General features: G+C 46.9%; 1 protein-coding gene across 3 annotated transcripts in view; it reads left to right on the forward strand.

The window, feature by feature from the left end:
* LOC146863473 (uncharacterized) overlaps positions 1-15,331 on the forward strand; it is a 336,901-nt gene that overhangs the window by 74,721 nt on the left and 246,849 nt on the right. For all 3 annotated transcript variants that reach the window (XM_085642897.1, XM_085642899.1, XM_085642898.1), the window contains exon 6: positions 11,170-11,246. In XM_085642897.1, coding sequence (XP_085499023.1) covers positions 11,170-11,246 — 77 coding nt within the window. The remainder of the gene's footprint in view (positions 1-11,169; positions 11,247-15,331) is intronic.

Here is a 15,331-nt window from a genome sequence, read left to right on the forward strand (position 1 = left end):
GTGAGCAGCATGCAAGTGCAGCGGTGGGTCGTATGAGTGCAGGGTAAGAGCTCTGTGAGTGCAGGGTGAACAGTGTGTAAGTGTAGGACAAGAAAAGGTGCGTCTGTATGAGTGCAGGGTTAACAGTGTAAGTGTTGCGTGAGTGTTGTGCTTGTTTGAGTGCAGAGTGAGAGCTGTGTGAGTGCAGGCGGAACGCTATGTACGTTTAGTGTGCTTACTATATATGTTAAAGGTCATGCACCTGAACAAGTGCAGGGTGAGAGTTGTGTGATTGCAGGGTGAAGTATAGGGTGAGGATGAGAGCTGTGTGAGTGTAGGGTGAACGGTGTGCAAGTAGGATGAGTGGTCTGTAGGAGTGCGCGATGAGAGATGTGGGAGGGCAGGATGGACAATGTCTAAGTGTAGGGTGAGTGGTCTATCTGTACGAGTGCCAAGTGAGAACTGTGAGTGCAGGGTCAACAGTGTGCAAGTGCAGGACAAGTGGTGTGACTGTATGAGTGCAGGGCGAACAGTGTCTAAGTGTAGGAAGAGTGGTCTGCCTGTGGGAATGCAAGGTGAGAGCTGTGTGAGTGCAGAGAGAACAGTATAAGTTTAGGGCTAGCGGTCTGCCTGTATGAGTGTAGGGTAGAAGCTGTGTATGGAAGTGCAGGGTAAGCAGTGTAAGTGGAGGGCAAATGGTGTACCTGTATGAGTGCAGGGTGAGAGCTGTGCGAGTGCAGGGTGAACAGTGTGTAAGTGAAGTGCAAGTGGTCTGCCTGTGTGAGTGCACAGTAAACTGTGCAAGTGTAGGGCTAGCGGTATGCCTGTATGTGTAGAGGGTGAACTGTGTGTAAGTGTAGGGTGAACGGTCTGCCTGTGTGAGTGCAGGGTGAACAGTGTGTAAGTTTAGGGGCATAGTCTGCCTGTATGAGTGAAGGGTGAAAGTTCTGTGAGACTAGTACAAGGTAAACAGTGTGTGAGTGCATGGCAAGTGATCTGCCTATTTGAGTGCAGGGGGAACAGTATTTAAGTGCAGGGGAGCAGTCTACCTGTATGAGTGCAGGGTAAAAGCTGTGTATGTGCAGTGTGAGTGTAGGGCGCACGGTGCTGTGAGTGCAGCGTGAACAGTGTGTACATTTAGGCGAACGATGCACCTGTATAAGTGCAGGGAGAATAGTGCGTAAGTGTAGGGCGAGTAGTGTGCCTATATGAGCGCAGGGTTAGAGCTGTGTGAAAGCAGGTTGAACAGTTCGAAGTGTAGGGGGAGCGGTCTGCTTGTATGATTGCAGGGTGAGAACTGTGTGAGTGCAGAGTGACCATTTTGGAAGTGCAGTGCAAGTGGTCTGCCTGTATGAGTGCAGGAGGATAGCTTTGTGAGTGCAGGATGTACAGTGTGTAAGTGGAGGATGAGCGGACTGCCTGTACGAGTGCAGGGAGAGAGCTATGTGAGTGCAGGGTGAACAGTGTGGGAGTGCAGAGTGAATAGTGTGTGAGTGCAGTGGGGTGGTCTGCCTGTAGAAATATAGGGTGAACGGTGTGTAAGTGTGGGGTGAATGGTGTGCCTGTATGAGCACAGGGTGAGAGCTGTGTGAATGCAGGGTGAGCAGTTTGTGTAAGTGTAGGCACGTAGTCTGCCTGTGTGAGTGCATGGTGAGAGCTGTGTGAGTGCATGGCAAGCGGTCTACCTGTATGAGTGCAGGTTGAGCAGTGTAGGTGTAGGGCGTATGGTGCTGTGAGTGCAGTGTGAACAGTATGTATGTTTAGGCGAGCGGTGCACCTTTGAGTGCATGGTGAGAGCTGTGTGAATGAAGGGTGAACAGTATGTAAGTGTTTGGGTGAGCAGTATCAATCAATGGCTTGTAAAGCGTGACTATTCACCCGTAAGGGTCTTAAGGTGTTGGGGGGCTGGGTGGCTGCTGGTCCGGTGAAGGTGATGTGATTCAGTCAAAGAGCTAGGTCTTGAGGTCCGTCCGGAATTGAGGCAGCGGCAGTGATTGCCTAAGATGGAAAGGCAGGGGGTTCCAGGTCTATGCTGCGTGGTAGGGGAAGTATCTGTTCGAGGCATATGAGCTGCAGATCACACACTTAGGATAGTAGATCGCCATCTGGTGTTGGGGTCGGATGCTTGCAGGTTGTTCTTGTCTTCGGAAGACGTCTTTGGTCACGAGATAGGTGACTCCTCCCTTGGACTACAGTGCGCATGGGCATCAACTCCATCCTCAGATTGTTTTTTTCCGCCACTGGGTTCGGATTTAACTTTTCCGCTCCGGTTGAAAACCTCTATTTACAAGCTTTTCAAAGCGCAAAAACTTCCACAACGATACCGAAGCACCTTCACTCGACATCGATTTCATCGGCTCGATTCCGGCGACGCGGGCTGCTGGACCTATCCACGCCATAAGGCCTACGGCTCATGGAAAGGATGCCATTCAAAAAATGCCCCAGTGTGGAGCAAAATTTCCACACAGTGACCACCACACGGTCTGTAACCTGTGCCTATCACCGGAACACGGCGAGTCCAGCTGTCCAGCCTGCGCAGCATTTCGATCCAAAAAGACCATTCGAGATCGAAGGGCTCGACGCCACATCATGGCACAGAGACCAGCTCCGGAACCAGAAAACATCTTTGACGAGGGTCCAGATGTCCTGGAAGAAGATTCCGAGGATCTCCAAATCCTCTCCGAGGCAGACGACTCAGACGACCCTATTTACTCCTGGGCAACGCGTGAGTACTACTGCCCCAACCCCTCCAAAACCTAAGGCATTGGTCAAGACTTCGCCTGCTGGCCTCAGTCGAGACCGAAAACATCCTTCAGAAGCCCCGCCTCTGGGCTCGGCTCCGAAGAAACATAAGCCTTCCGGTAGCTCGGGCCCGAGCAAGCCGCATGTCATTGTTCCACCGGCACCTTCGGCACCGAAGACACACAACCTCTCTGCACCAAAACCGGCTCCGGTGCCTTCGGCACCGAAAACATCTAGGCCCATAGATAAACCGGCACCGAAAGTTCTCAAGCTAAAAGACTCCACTTCGGCTCCGAAACCTTCATCGCCACCCAAACCTTCATCGGCACCGAAACCACCGGCTAAGGACTCTAACACACCTCCTAAAGCCAAAAACTCCACCGATCAACCAAAACCTCGATCGGAACCGAAAAAATCGGCGCCAAAGACTGTTCCCGAAGAACAAGAACTTTTCCATCCCGATCCAAGACAGAAAAAGATCTATATTAATCCAAAAACTGGACATGTCACCGGGGTGCCATGTAAGAAACGAAAACTGGACACAACACCTGCCCCAGTTCCTATCCACAAAAAGGACTCTGCAACATCACCTATTGTTCCTTCCTCTCCCATACGACCTTCTACCCCACCCCCTCTGCCTACACTACCCTTACCTCTACCCTCTCCATCACATACACCACCTCCACAGGATGATGATGATGATGATGATGATGATGATGATGATGACCATGACCTAGGGATAGGGGGTGATCCTAATGATCCGTTCACAGATCCAGATGCCGTACCACTGGATGATTGGGCATACCCTCTACCAGATATGCGTGACCCTACACCATATCCCTCCAAACCATCACCTCTAGATGACCACCTGGGGTTTGGACAATTATTAAATAGGGCAGCACTTTACCATGGCGTCACCATGCACTCTGACACACCCGAGGAGGACTTCCTACTAGACACTTTCGAACAGTCACAAAAGTCTGTACAGATTTTACCTATGATTAAAGGGGGTCATAAAACATGCCACAGAAGAATTTAAAGACCCCGTCCGGGCCAGGGTGCTTAACCCAAGAATCGAAAAGAAATATAGGCCTGCCCCAGAAGATCCTTGTTACATCAAAGGACAGCTCCCTCTGGATTCTTTGGTCGTTTCCAACGCAAGGAAATGTGCCAACGCCCAAACCACAGGAGATACACCACCCCCGACAAAGAATCCAAACTGTTATAAGCCTCTGGCAAACGAGTAGCAGCACAAGCCGCTAACCATTGGCGTATTGCCAACACTCGGGCCCTACTAGCACGCTATGATAGGGCTCACTACGACCAGCTGGAGAATCTGTTACAACATCTACCAGACCAATATAAGACCCAGGCAAATGACCTTATTCAGGAAGGAAAACTTACTTCAAATGCGTCAATTAAATGTGCGCTTGACGCAGCAGACACCGCCTCTAGAGCAATAAACACAAGTGTGCTTCTTAGACGCCATGCCTGGCTACGCATTTCAGGCTTTAAGCCAGAGGTACAAACTACCATACTTAGTCAACCATTTAACCAAGTACAACTATTTGGGCCAGCAGTAGACCCTGCACTTGAAAAGATGAAAAAAGACACCGAGACCGCTAAGTCCACGGGAGCATTACAGTCTCCACAACCACGTGGCTCCTTTCGATGCTCCTTCTACAGAGGAGCCTCCAAGAATATGGGAGCAGATACCTCCTCTACGTTCAAACCCTCTACACAAACCTCCCCCAATAGAGGATACTTTAGAGGAGGATATAGAGGAAGCAACAACAAGGGACGAGGCCGAGGAAATGCCAACACTCGTACCTCTCCTGCCACAAAACAGTGACTTTCCTCCTCTCCCCCCAGACCATTCCACTCCAGTCGGGGGAAGACTCAAACAGATCCTACCTGTCTGGAACTCCATCACAACAGACAGGTGGGTAACACAAATTATCCAGTATGGTTACTGCCTGGAACTCACCACTACCCCCCCCCCCCCCCCCACACATACCACCCAAGCAGCGTTCCATGTCACCAGAACATCTTGCGCTCCTCAAACAAGAGGTTCTCTCATTGCTTCAAAAACACGCAATAGGGCCAGTTCCCTTACAACATCAGGGTACAGGGGTATACTCTTTATACTTCCTAATCCCCAAAAAGGACGAGACGCTAAGACCAATACTCGACCTCCGACCCCTAAATCTGTACATAAACTCAGATCATTTCCATATGATCACTCTTCAACAAGTGCTCCCACTACTACAACAAGGCGATTTCCTTGCAACACTAGATCTCAAGGACGCCTACTTCCACATTCCCATATCCTGCTCACAGGAAGTACCTAAGGTTTGTGGTGGACGGACTACACTATCAGTTTACAGTCCTTCCATTCGGAGTAACAACTGCGCCCAGAGTATTCACCAAATGTCTAGCAGTAGTAGCAGCACATCTCAGAAGACAACAAATTCACGTCTTCCCGTATCTAGACGACTGGCTAATAAAAGCCAAGTCATTCAACAAATGTGTCCTACACACTCACCAAACTATCCAACTCTTACACAACTTGGGATTCACAATAAACTATCCCAAATCTCATCTCAAACCCTCTCACATACATCAGTATCTGGGAGCCACCATAAACCCCTCCAAAGCCCTAGCATATCCCAGCCCAGCCAGGATAGCCAGTATACAAGTTCTAATCGCAAAATTTCAAGCCCAACACTCTTCCAGCAAGAGTGTTCATGCAACTCATACGCATGGTGGCGTCCTGCATCTTCATTGTACCTTATGCAAGACTTCAAATGCGTCCCTTTCAAGAATGTCTAGCAAGTCTGTGGAACCAGGCTCACGGACAAGTCACAGATCTGGTGTTGGTGGCCAGCCGCTCACATCGATCTCTAAAATGGTGGAACATAATAAACCTGTCCAAAGGGCGGCCGTTCCTAGAGCCTCTTCCACAAATAGTGCTGACCACCGACGCATCTCTCACAGGATGGGGAGCCCATCTCCTCGGACACACCACTCAGGGCAAATGGACCACTCAACAGAAAGTGCTCCATATCAATTACCTGGAACTGCTAGCAGTGTTCCTAGCACTAAAATCATTCCAACTACATCTCCAGAACAAAACTGTCCTCATCTGGACGGACAACATGACAGCTGTGTATTACATACAAAAACAGGAGGCACGCATTCTCTCCAGCTGTCACAGCTCGCACAGAACATTTGGAGATGGGCCATTCCCCAGAACATATACTTGCTTGCAGAACACCTTCCAGGGGTTCACAATCAAATTGCTGATCTGTTGAGTCGACAAAATCAACAGATCCATGAATGGGAATTACATCCACAAGTCCTGTTGCCCTTTTTCCAACAATGGGGCCAACCAGACATATATACCTGTTTGCCACACACGAAAACGCAAAATGCCCAACCTTCGCCGCCAGATTTCCCCACCTGGAGTCGAAGGGCAATGTGATATGGATGAACTGGTCAGGCAGATTTGCGTACGCTTTTCCGCCTCTCACACTCATTCCATTAGTGGTACGCAAGCTCAGGCAACAGTCTCTCAAACTGATCCTAGTGGCTCCTACATGGGCACGCCAGCCGTGGTTCCCAACACTACTGGAACTCTCACTAGTTCCACACCAAAAACTGCACCTCTCCCCGTCCTTATTAACCCAGAACCATGGAGAAATCAGACACCCAGATCCTTGGTAACTTAATCTAGCGATCTGGCTCCTAAAGTCCTAGAGTTCGGTTACCTAAACCTGCCACCAGACTGCATGAATATTATAAAGGAGGCCAGACGACCTACCACTAGAGCCTGCTATACTGCAAAATGGAAAAGATTTGCCATTTACTGTACTAACAATCATATAAACCCGTTGGATGCATCCATCCAGGACATCATTTGCTACTTACTGCACTTGCAAAGATGTAATCTGGCATACTCATCCATACGTCTCCACCTAGCAGCATTAGCAGCCTACTTACAAAATCGACAACATTTGTCACAATTTAAAGTACCTGCAATCAAAGCCTTCAAGGAAGGCCTTGAGAGGATTATTCCTCCCAGATTACCACCCTCTCCAGTGTGGAATCTAAACATCGTTCTTACGAGGCTCATGGGACCCCCATTTGAACCTCTGCATAAATGCAAACTACAATTCCTCACATGGAAAGTGGCTTTCCTTATAGCTATCACATCCCTCAGAAGGGTAAGTGAAATCCAGGCTTTAACCATACAAGAACCATTCTTACAATTACACCGCAAAAAAGTGGTTCTTAGAACAAATCCGAAATTCCTTCCAAAAGTCATATCTCCGTTCCATCATCAGTAGAGGTACCAGTGTTCTTCCCAAATCTGGACTCTGTAGCTGAAAGAGCTCTTCATACCTTAGACGTTAAAAGAGCCCTGCTTTACTACATTGACAGAACTAAATCATTCGGCAAATCAAAACAATTGTTTGTTGCATTCTCTCCACCACATAAAGGCAACCCCATTTCCAAATCTGGGATAGCCAGGTGGATAGTTAAATGTATCCAAATATGCTACCACAAGGCTAAATGCACACTGACAGTTCCCCCTAGAGCGCATTCCACACGCAAAATAGGGGCTTCCATGGCATTCTTAGAAAAAATTCCCTTAGAATATATTTGTAAGGCAGCCACATGGTCTACAACACACACTTTCACTGAACACTATTGTGTTGACGTGCAAGCAAAGCAACAAGCTTCTGTGGGTCAGGCTGTCTTAAAACTTTATTTCAAACTGCTGCAACCGATACAGGTGACCACTGCTAGGGGAGACACTGCTATAAAGTCTATCCTAAGTGTGTGATCTGCAGCTCATATGCCTCGAACGGAATATGCTACTTACCAGTATGCATCTGTTCTTGGCATGTAGAGCTGCAGAGCCACACACGCCCACCCACCTCCCCGGGACCTGTATCTGTTCCAGCATCGTCTTACTTAGACATTACACATGGACATCTCTCTCTTTTCTACAAACTCCATCATTTCCCATCATGGCGAAAAACAATCTGAGGATGGAGTTGATGCCCATGCGCACTGTAGTCCAAGGGAGGAGTCACCTATCTCGTGACCAAAGACTTCTTCCGAAGACGACAACAAGCTGCAAGCATCCGAGCCCAACACCAGATGGCGATCTACTATCCTAAGTGTGTGGCTCTGCAGCTCTACATGCATACTGGTAAGTAGCATATTCCTTCGCCGGCTGTGGTCTTGCAGATACTTGGGACGGTGGCCAGGGCCAGTTAGGCGGAGCGGAGTTCTCTGGTGGGTACGTGGAATGCGAGGCTGTGGTTGAGGTACACCGGTCCCGCGTCATGTAGGACTTTGTAGGCATGTAGGACTTTGTAGGCGTGTGTGACGAGCTTGAAGTTGATTCTTTTGTTGACTGGGAGCCAGTGGAGGTCTCTTAGGTGGCCGGGGATGTTGAGGATAAGTCTGGTGGAGGCTTACTGAATGTTCTGCAGTTTCTTGAGGAGTTTCTGGGTGATGCCGGCGTAGAGTGCGTCGATTCTGCTGCTGATGAGTGCGTGGGTGACTGTCTTTCAGGACTCAATGGGGATCCACTTGAAGAACTTTCGGAGCAGGCATAGCGTGTGGAATCTGGATGATGAGACCACGTTGATCTGGTGGCTAATGGTGAGGGATGTTGCCGAGGTTGCGCATGTGGTATGTGGGGAGGGGTTTCAAGTACTGCGGGGCACCAGCAGGCGTCCCATGTGGAGGGGGTTGGAGCTCATGATGAGGACTTTGTACTTCCCAGAGTTTAGCTGGAGGCAGCTGTTCTTCATCCAGGCGGCGATAGCCTTCATCTCGTCGTGAAAGTTGTTCTTTGTGACTGTGGGTTCGTTGGTGAGGGAGAGAATCATCTGGGTGTCGTCGGTGTAGGAGGCAGTGTTGAGTCCGTGGGTCCTGACGATGGCTGCAATCCGGGCCATGTAGATGTTGAAAAGAGTGGGACTCAGGAAGGAGCCCGGAGGCCCTCTGCAGCTGATTTCTTTGGGTTCTGAGAGGAACGGAGGTTGTCTGAGTCTGTGTTTGGCCGGTGTGGAAGGAGTGGATTAATTCCAGGGCATTGTCGCAGATGCCGGCATCGTGAAGTCTTGTGCATAGGATGCAGTGAGAGACGGGATAGAAGGCAGCCGAGAGGTCCAGCAGGATGTGGGCTGCAGTTTCACCTCAGTCGAGGATGGCAACGAGAGCTGCAACAGTGACTTCCCCATTGACTTGCATTGAGTATGCGGCTGTGTTTCCACTCTGCACACAGCCTCCTTGGGGTTCCTGGGTACTTACCTCTGGTGGTTCCTTGGGTCCTCAGCTCCTGGTATAAGTCCCGACTTCTGTCGCAGTTTGCATTCCATTTCTTTAGTATATGATTTGATCTTCCCCTGGAGACCACTGTGTATTTGTGCCTACTTACCTGTTTACAGTTGAAGTATTGTGTGTATTTTGTTGATCTCTCCGGACAGGCGTTGATCCTTTCTTGTAGGGCTGCTTTCTTCGTTGTTCTGATGAGGTGGTGGTGTGTGGTGACAGCTGTCTCGAAGGCTGAGTGGTCTTCCAGGGTCTTGCTGATCCTCCATCTCTTCTCAAGCTGTCTACAGGTGCATTTTGACTCATGAAGTGCAGGAGAGAACCAGCTGGCTTTCTTGGAGAATCGCTTGCTTGGGGCTTTCTTCAGGGGAGCCGAAGTGTCGGCGCAGTCTGATATCCATCGGTGGAGGTTGCCTGCTGCGAGTTTGGGTTCTGTGGATGTTAGTGGAGGAGTTTCGCTGAGGGAGGTGGTGAGCTGTTCTTCAGTGACCTTGTTCCAACTTATGCAAGGGTAGCGGTGGGCGTTTTGGTCTATGGTGGGTTTGGTGAAGAAGTGGACGGCAGCGGTGGTCGGTCTACTGGAACTCCTGAGGTGCGGCTGAAGGTGATGTCAGTGGCAGAGAAGATGGGGTCGAGCCTGTGCCCTGCTGAGTGGGTTGCGGAGGTTACCATTTGTTTGAGTCCGATGGTGGTGAGGTTCTCCAGCAGGGACAAGGTGTTATTGTTGGAGCTTTCCAGGTGAAAGTTGAGGTCGCAAAGGTGGATGCAGTCTGTGCAGGCGAGAGCATGGGGTGCGATGAAGTCTGATGGAATTGCTGAAGCGTGGTTGGGGTTCTGGGGGTCTGTAAATGAGGGTGCCGTGGAGCGTGGTGTTCGGGTTGGTCTGGACCTGGGAGTGGAGGTGCTCCATGTTGACCGAGAGGTCGTCTGTGTGGGTGGTGAGGCAGAGGGTGCTTTTGTGTACGAAGGTGATACCTCCTCCCGGTTTGTTCACGCTGTGCTTGTGGAGGATTATTTAACTGTCCGGGATGGCGGTAGCGATGTCCAAGGCAGAGGTGGAGTTCGTCCAGGTTTCAGTGACCAAGACTATGTTTGGCTTGATGTAGTCGAGCAGGTCCCAGTTCTACACTGCTTGTTTGTGGAGGGAACGTGTTTTGAGCAGGAGTATGAGTGCAGGGTGAGAAAACTGTGTAAGTGTGAGTAGGTGCGCCTGTATGAGTGCAGGGTAAGTGGCATGCCTGTATGTGCGCAGCGTGCAGCACTCCTAACTTTTAATATGCTGGCATTACTTTCTGTTTGTTTCCTACTTTTGCAAAGAATGGTGTGTGCATCTAATGTGGAGATTGATGGGACGTGATCATGTAATGTCTGCCGGGAGAGCTCTTTATTTTTTACCAGCGAGATACAGAGTGCATTTTACGATTGCCTCTTCAGCATTTAATGTGTCCACCAATGAAGTCTAGTAATACCTTCAAAGTGAAATATTATAAAACATTTGTGAGTGAAATCTGGCCTCTGCTGAACAGTGGCACTAGATTGTTCCTCATGAAGACTAGAGAATAGTGTCCTCTTTCTGAAGAGGAAATCCCATTTGAAACTCACCAAATCTCTGTCAGTGACTGAGTTCTGCTACAAGCATGATCCGCATCTTGCAAACATAACTCGTCAGTTTTACATGTTGAGCAGTGACAAAAGTATCATTTGGCTTCAGGTTTACTCTGGCCCTACAACAAACCAGGAGCTCTTTAGTAGTCGATTCCTCAGTGACCCTCCTGATTTGGGCTAGAGTTAAGACGCTGGATACGTCAAGTGTGACTGGATGTAGCAAGGCAATGCAAGTGTTTCTGTTACTATAATCTGAGTGGCTTGTGTATCTCAACATTAGTTGTATGCTTCGATTATATTACTTGGTTACTAACCAAAAAGCATGGCATCTGTGTAAATAAGGTAGCGGATTGAAAGTAGCAATATCTTGCATAGTATTATAGACTAGGCGAATGCAACACTAGAATCTTGATCTCAGCAACAACACTGTACCTTTTTAATGAAGACGCAAACACACCAAAGTCAATGAAACCTCCTTTCTTTTGGTAGAAAAAGTTGAAACCGCTCCAGTATGATGACGTTAGTGAAACCGACTCCGACCACGATGATGATGATGATGACGACGGGTAAGAACACTTCTGTGGTCGCCTCCATTTTAAGTCACTTGTACTAGGAAGGCAGGCATAATGGTACTAAATTAGCTACAAGAATTAACACTATAGTGAAGGGTTTTAAGCATCTTCCACTGTAAACTAGTATTACCTACACATGGAGAAGGGGGGAAGCAACCTTAACTGAAATGATTTTGAAGGATTGTCTCCAATTGCATGCGGCCCAGGAGATTCCATGGCTCTCTTGTGTACAATCGGTATGTGTGGAGCTTGGATGTGCCGATCTGTACAGTGAACCGGATTCATGTTTAAAAGTTACCAAGTTAACTCTGAAGCATACGTTTTTGAATAAAGCACAGTTGGAAATGTGTGAACCCTTGAAACATTGACTATACTGATTTTTTTTTTTGTAATCTTTTTTTTTTTTTTTTAATGCAGTGCCCTAGTCCTTTTGAGCACTATGCTTATGTTTTCATGGCCCTCTTTAACATCTCCTTTCTTAGATCCAATATGAAATGATCTTACTTCTTTGGACGTGCAATCCTCTGATGCGTTGCTTTTTCATGCACTATAATCTTTGCTGCTAGCCTTTAAGCACTGTGCTGTGTTTTTTATGTGTATTTTAAACTTGTTAATTGCACAAGATGTAACACCGTTTACCTTATGTTTTACTTATGTTCGTTTAGTCCTTTTAATTTGATGTATTCTTTTATCTGCTGTGCTTTTATGCCACAGAAATGTGGTAAAATAAAGCTCTTTTGTCTGACTGGATGTAGCATAGGTTATGCAAGTGCGTTTGTTGCAATAACTTGAGTGGTTTCTGTATGTCAAGATTAGATGTAGGCTTAGAGTATATCACTAATTTTACCTATATAATAACCTATAAATATGTACATGACACAACGCAGAGCTGTTAAACTATTGATTGACCCAAAATCTACAAATCCCCCATGGGTGGGTGACTTCTATGGGGGACATGTCTGGGTAGCAAGGCGGACTGCGGGAGCTATCGAGAAACAGATGTATCTACAGTGCTCTGTGCAGCTCCTGTTCAACAGGTATGCTGGTTGCAATAGAGCAAATCACAGTTTAGGAGAACAAAACAAAGCACCAAAGCCAGCTACATTGCAACAGGTGAATGTGCTGGTGTACATGCCCGAGTGACAGAATTATCAGATAATCTGGGGTCCCACAGGCACGCTGCCCTCTCACACCTAAATGTGGCTGCGAGAGTCACGAGCGCATGAAAATGGAAGAGTCTTGGAGCATTCTGTGTTGGTGTGTGATATGCAGAAATAACATATCAAAATGTGCCATTTTACCCAACCCTCATCTTTTGATATTTGTTGTACTCATATTAGTTACCAGCTCGATCTACAGATTAGTGAAGATTCTAGCTCCACAGGGAATGAAGGTGTCTAGGCACTCAGTCTGCTCTGAGCTGAGGTTGTCAGGGGCTCACATAATGCAACAGTTTTTTTACATCGTGCTTTGCGCAGCTGCTCTACTGTTCCTCTGTTTTTTACATAACCGGTGGTCCTATTACCCATTAATAGCATTCAGTGTACTCGCTGAAGGATGGAAGGCGGAGTCTGCCTTTCTGAGACTAGAACCCATGACATGGAGTAAGCTGCATGTTTCAGTTCCAAGCATGGAACTTACTCTCAATCCTGCTGGCTATGTTGGCAGCAAAGGTCAACAAGCATTGTCAGAGCCAATAGGTCTGGCGTTGGCTACCAGCCTTTTGAAGATTCTTGTTTTGTCATTGTTTTTGCAAAACTTTATTGTTCAGAAAGCTTCCAAGCCCTAGATCTAAAGGCAAAAGTGTTTTCTGATCTCAAAGTACACATTGCCATGGTACACCTGGCACTGAAGGGACTCGCTTTTCGTGTAGTTGTGCTCTTTTTGAAAGGGCAGCATGCTGTAGCTCTTAGTGAAGTCAGTCAGTGGCTGAAGGGGGCTAACATTACCCCTTGATGCATACTAGAGTAGGTGGAAGAAAAATGTGAATCACTGACTAAAGGATGAAGTCTGACTGAAAACCCCTATAAGTAACTATTTTATATATATTTTAGTAAAAACAAAAGGTCTTGGCTAACACAGTCCTTTAAAAAGCCTTCGGTCTGACATTGGCTGCTAGCCTTCCCTTTCAGAAAGAAGGCAATGAAGGAAGGAAAGAAGAAAAAGGAAGCAAGGCAGACAAAAAAGGGAGGAAGGCAGATAATGGAAGGAAGAAGGACAAAAAGGGAAAGAAGGCACAAGGGAAGAAAATGGAAAGAGCAAGAACGACACCAAAAAAGGAAAGAAGGCAGCAAGCAATAGAAGAAAGTAGGCAAAGTAAATAGAAAAGAAAGGAGACAAAATAAAGAATACAAGGAACAAAGCAAAGACGGCAAAAAGAAAGAAGGAAAGAAAAAATCAAAAACAGAGAAGGGGAGAAAAAAGCAAAGCAGGTGAAAAAAAGGAGCAAATAAATAGAATGAAAGAAAGATGGCAAACAAATACAGAAAGAAAGTGGGAAAGAGGGCAAAAAAGAAACGGAAAAAAAGGAGAAAAGAAAAAGTAGAAAGGAAAGAAGGCAAAGAAGGAAAGGAAAAAGGAATGAAGGCAAGAAAGAAAAAAGGGGAAAAAAAAGGAAAGTAGGCAACAATAATAAAAGAAAATAAATAATGAAAGAAAGCAAAGGAGAAAAGTAAAATGAGCAAGAAAGAAAGGAAAAGGTAGGAAAGAAGGATAAGGAAAGGAGGAGGAAAGAATTCAAAACAAAAAAGGAATACAAAGTTGAAAGAAGGTAAAAAAGAAAGGAAATAAAAAGGGAAGAAGGCAGAAAAGGCAAAGAAGAAAGGAAAGAAAGAAAGACAAAAGCGAAGAAAGAAGGAAAGAGGGTTCACAGTATAAAATATTGGAAACTAAAACCCAAATTACTCCCCACCTATTTTTAAATAAAACTGTTCCAGGTGTGCTGCAAATTAGACGCCATAAACTTTGGGTTTCTTTCTGGGCAAAATTTATCAAAGAACCATTGGTGAAACAGAGTCTAGGAACACAATACGGCATTTTGTGCAATAGCAGCAGTCCACTTGAAAAAGAATTTGCAGCAGCGTTTGAAGGAGACAGAAACTAATAAAGATGGAATACGTGCTCGGTGCAGACTTCAAGTGCATCCTGCTCTCACATCAGGCAACACTGGCACTAAAAGGAACTCTGTGTATGTGGATGTACATATTGTGAAAGAGCTAAATGTAGTTATTCAAAGTGGCCGAACCATTGTCCCATGCTGTTGTGGGCCGAAGCAAAATGGGAATGACACAACAGCAGATCAGTGGGTGAAGAGAGGGGGCTGAATGCCCCCTTAAGTAAGTACATTATACATATTATTTTAGTAAAATCAAAAGTTCTTGGATAATGCCAGACCCAATGAGAAAGGGCTCTAGGGCTAGTGGATGGTATCAAAAGGGACCTGGTTCCACCGAAGAGGCTCCTGAGAGTCTTCGGGCTCAAGGGAAGGCTGTGAAGGCTAACATGGTTTGAGGCTGTATACGGCTCAGCAAAGGTGGTCTGTGGGCTTAATTTGATACCTTTTGGGGCTTAGCGAAAAACTATATTCACTAGTAGAGGTTGGCATGTTTGGGTTAAATCTGTATTAGAACCAGTTCATAGTTAGGGTCAGCAAAAGACTGTGCTTGAGCACGCAAGGTTTTTCCGTCCCAACTAAAGGTCTCTTGGGCCCCCGGCTTGTCTGCAGAGGTTTGGTTAAAGTTGGCTAAAATACTGAGGCTAAGGAGAGGGTCAATCACTGACTGAGAGCAGGCACAGGTATTCGGAACATGGGACCATCAGATGTTAGATAGGAAAAGAAAAGGAACACGTTGGGCTTTGAACAAGAAATCCTTGACATGGGACCTGTAAACTAAAACATATACTCATTTTGTAGAGTCGTGTTTCACCCTGAATTGACGTGTATCAAGAACTGTAAAGATGAGGACTCCTGTAAGTAGTGTGGAAGTGGTCTTGTTCGGAAGGCTGTCTCTGCTAGATTTTGCAGTCTCATTTTTCGGCACAGTTATTTCCCGAACACATTGGCCGCACCAGTTATACTT

This window comes from Triturus cristatus, chromosome 2_2 (genome assembly GCF_964204655.1).
Source record: "Triturus cristatus chromosome 2_2, aTriCri1.1, whole genome shotgun sequence".
NCBI lineage: Eukaryota > Metazoa > Chordata > Amphibia > Caudata > Salamandridae > Triturus > Triturus cristatus.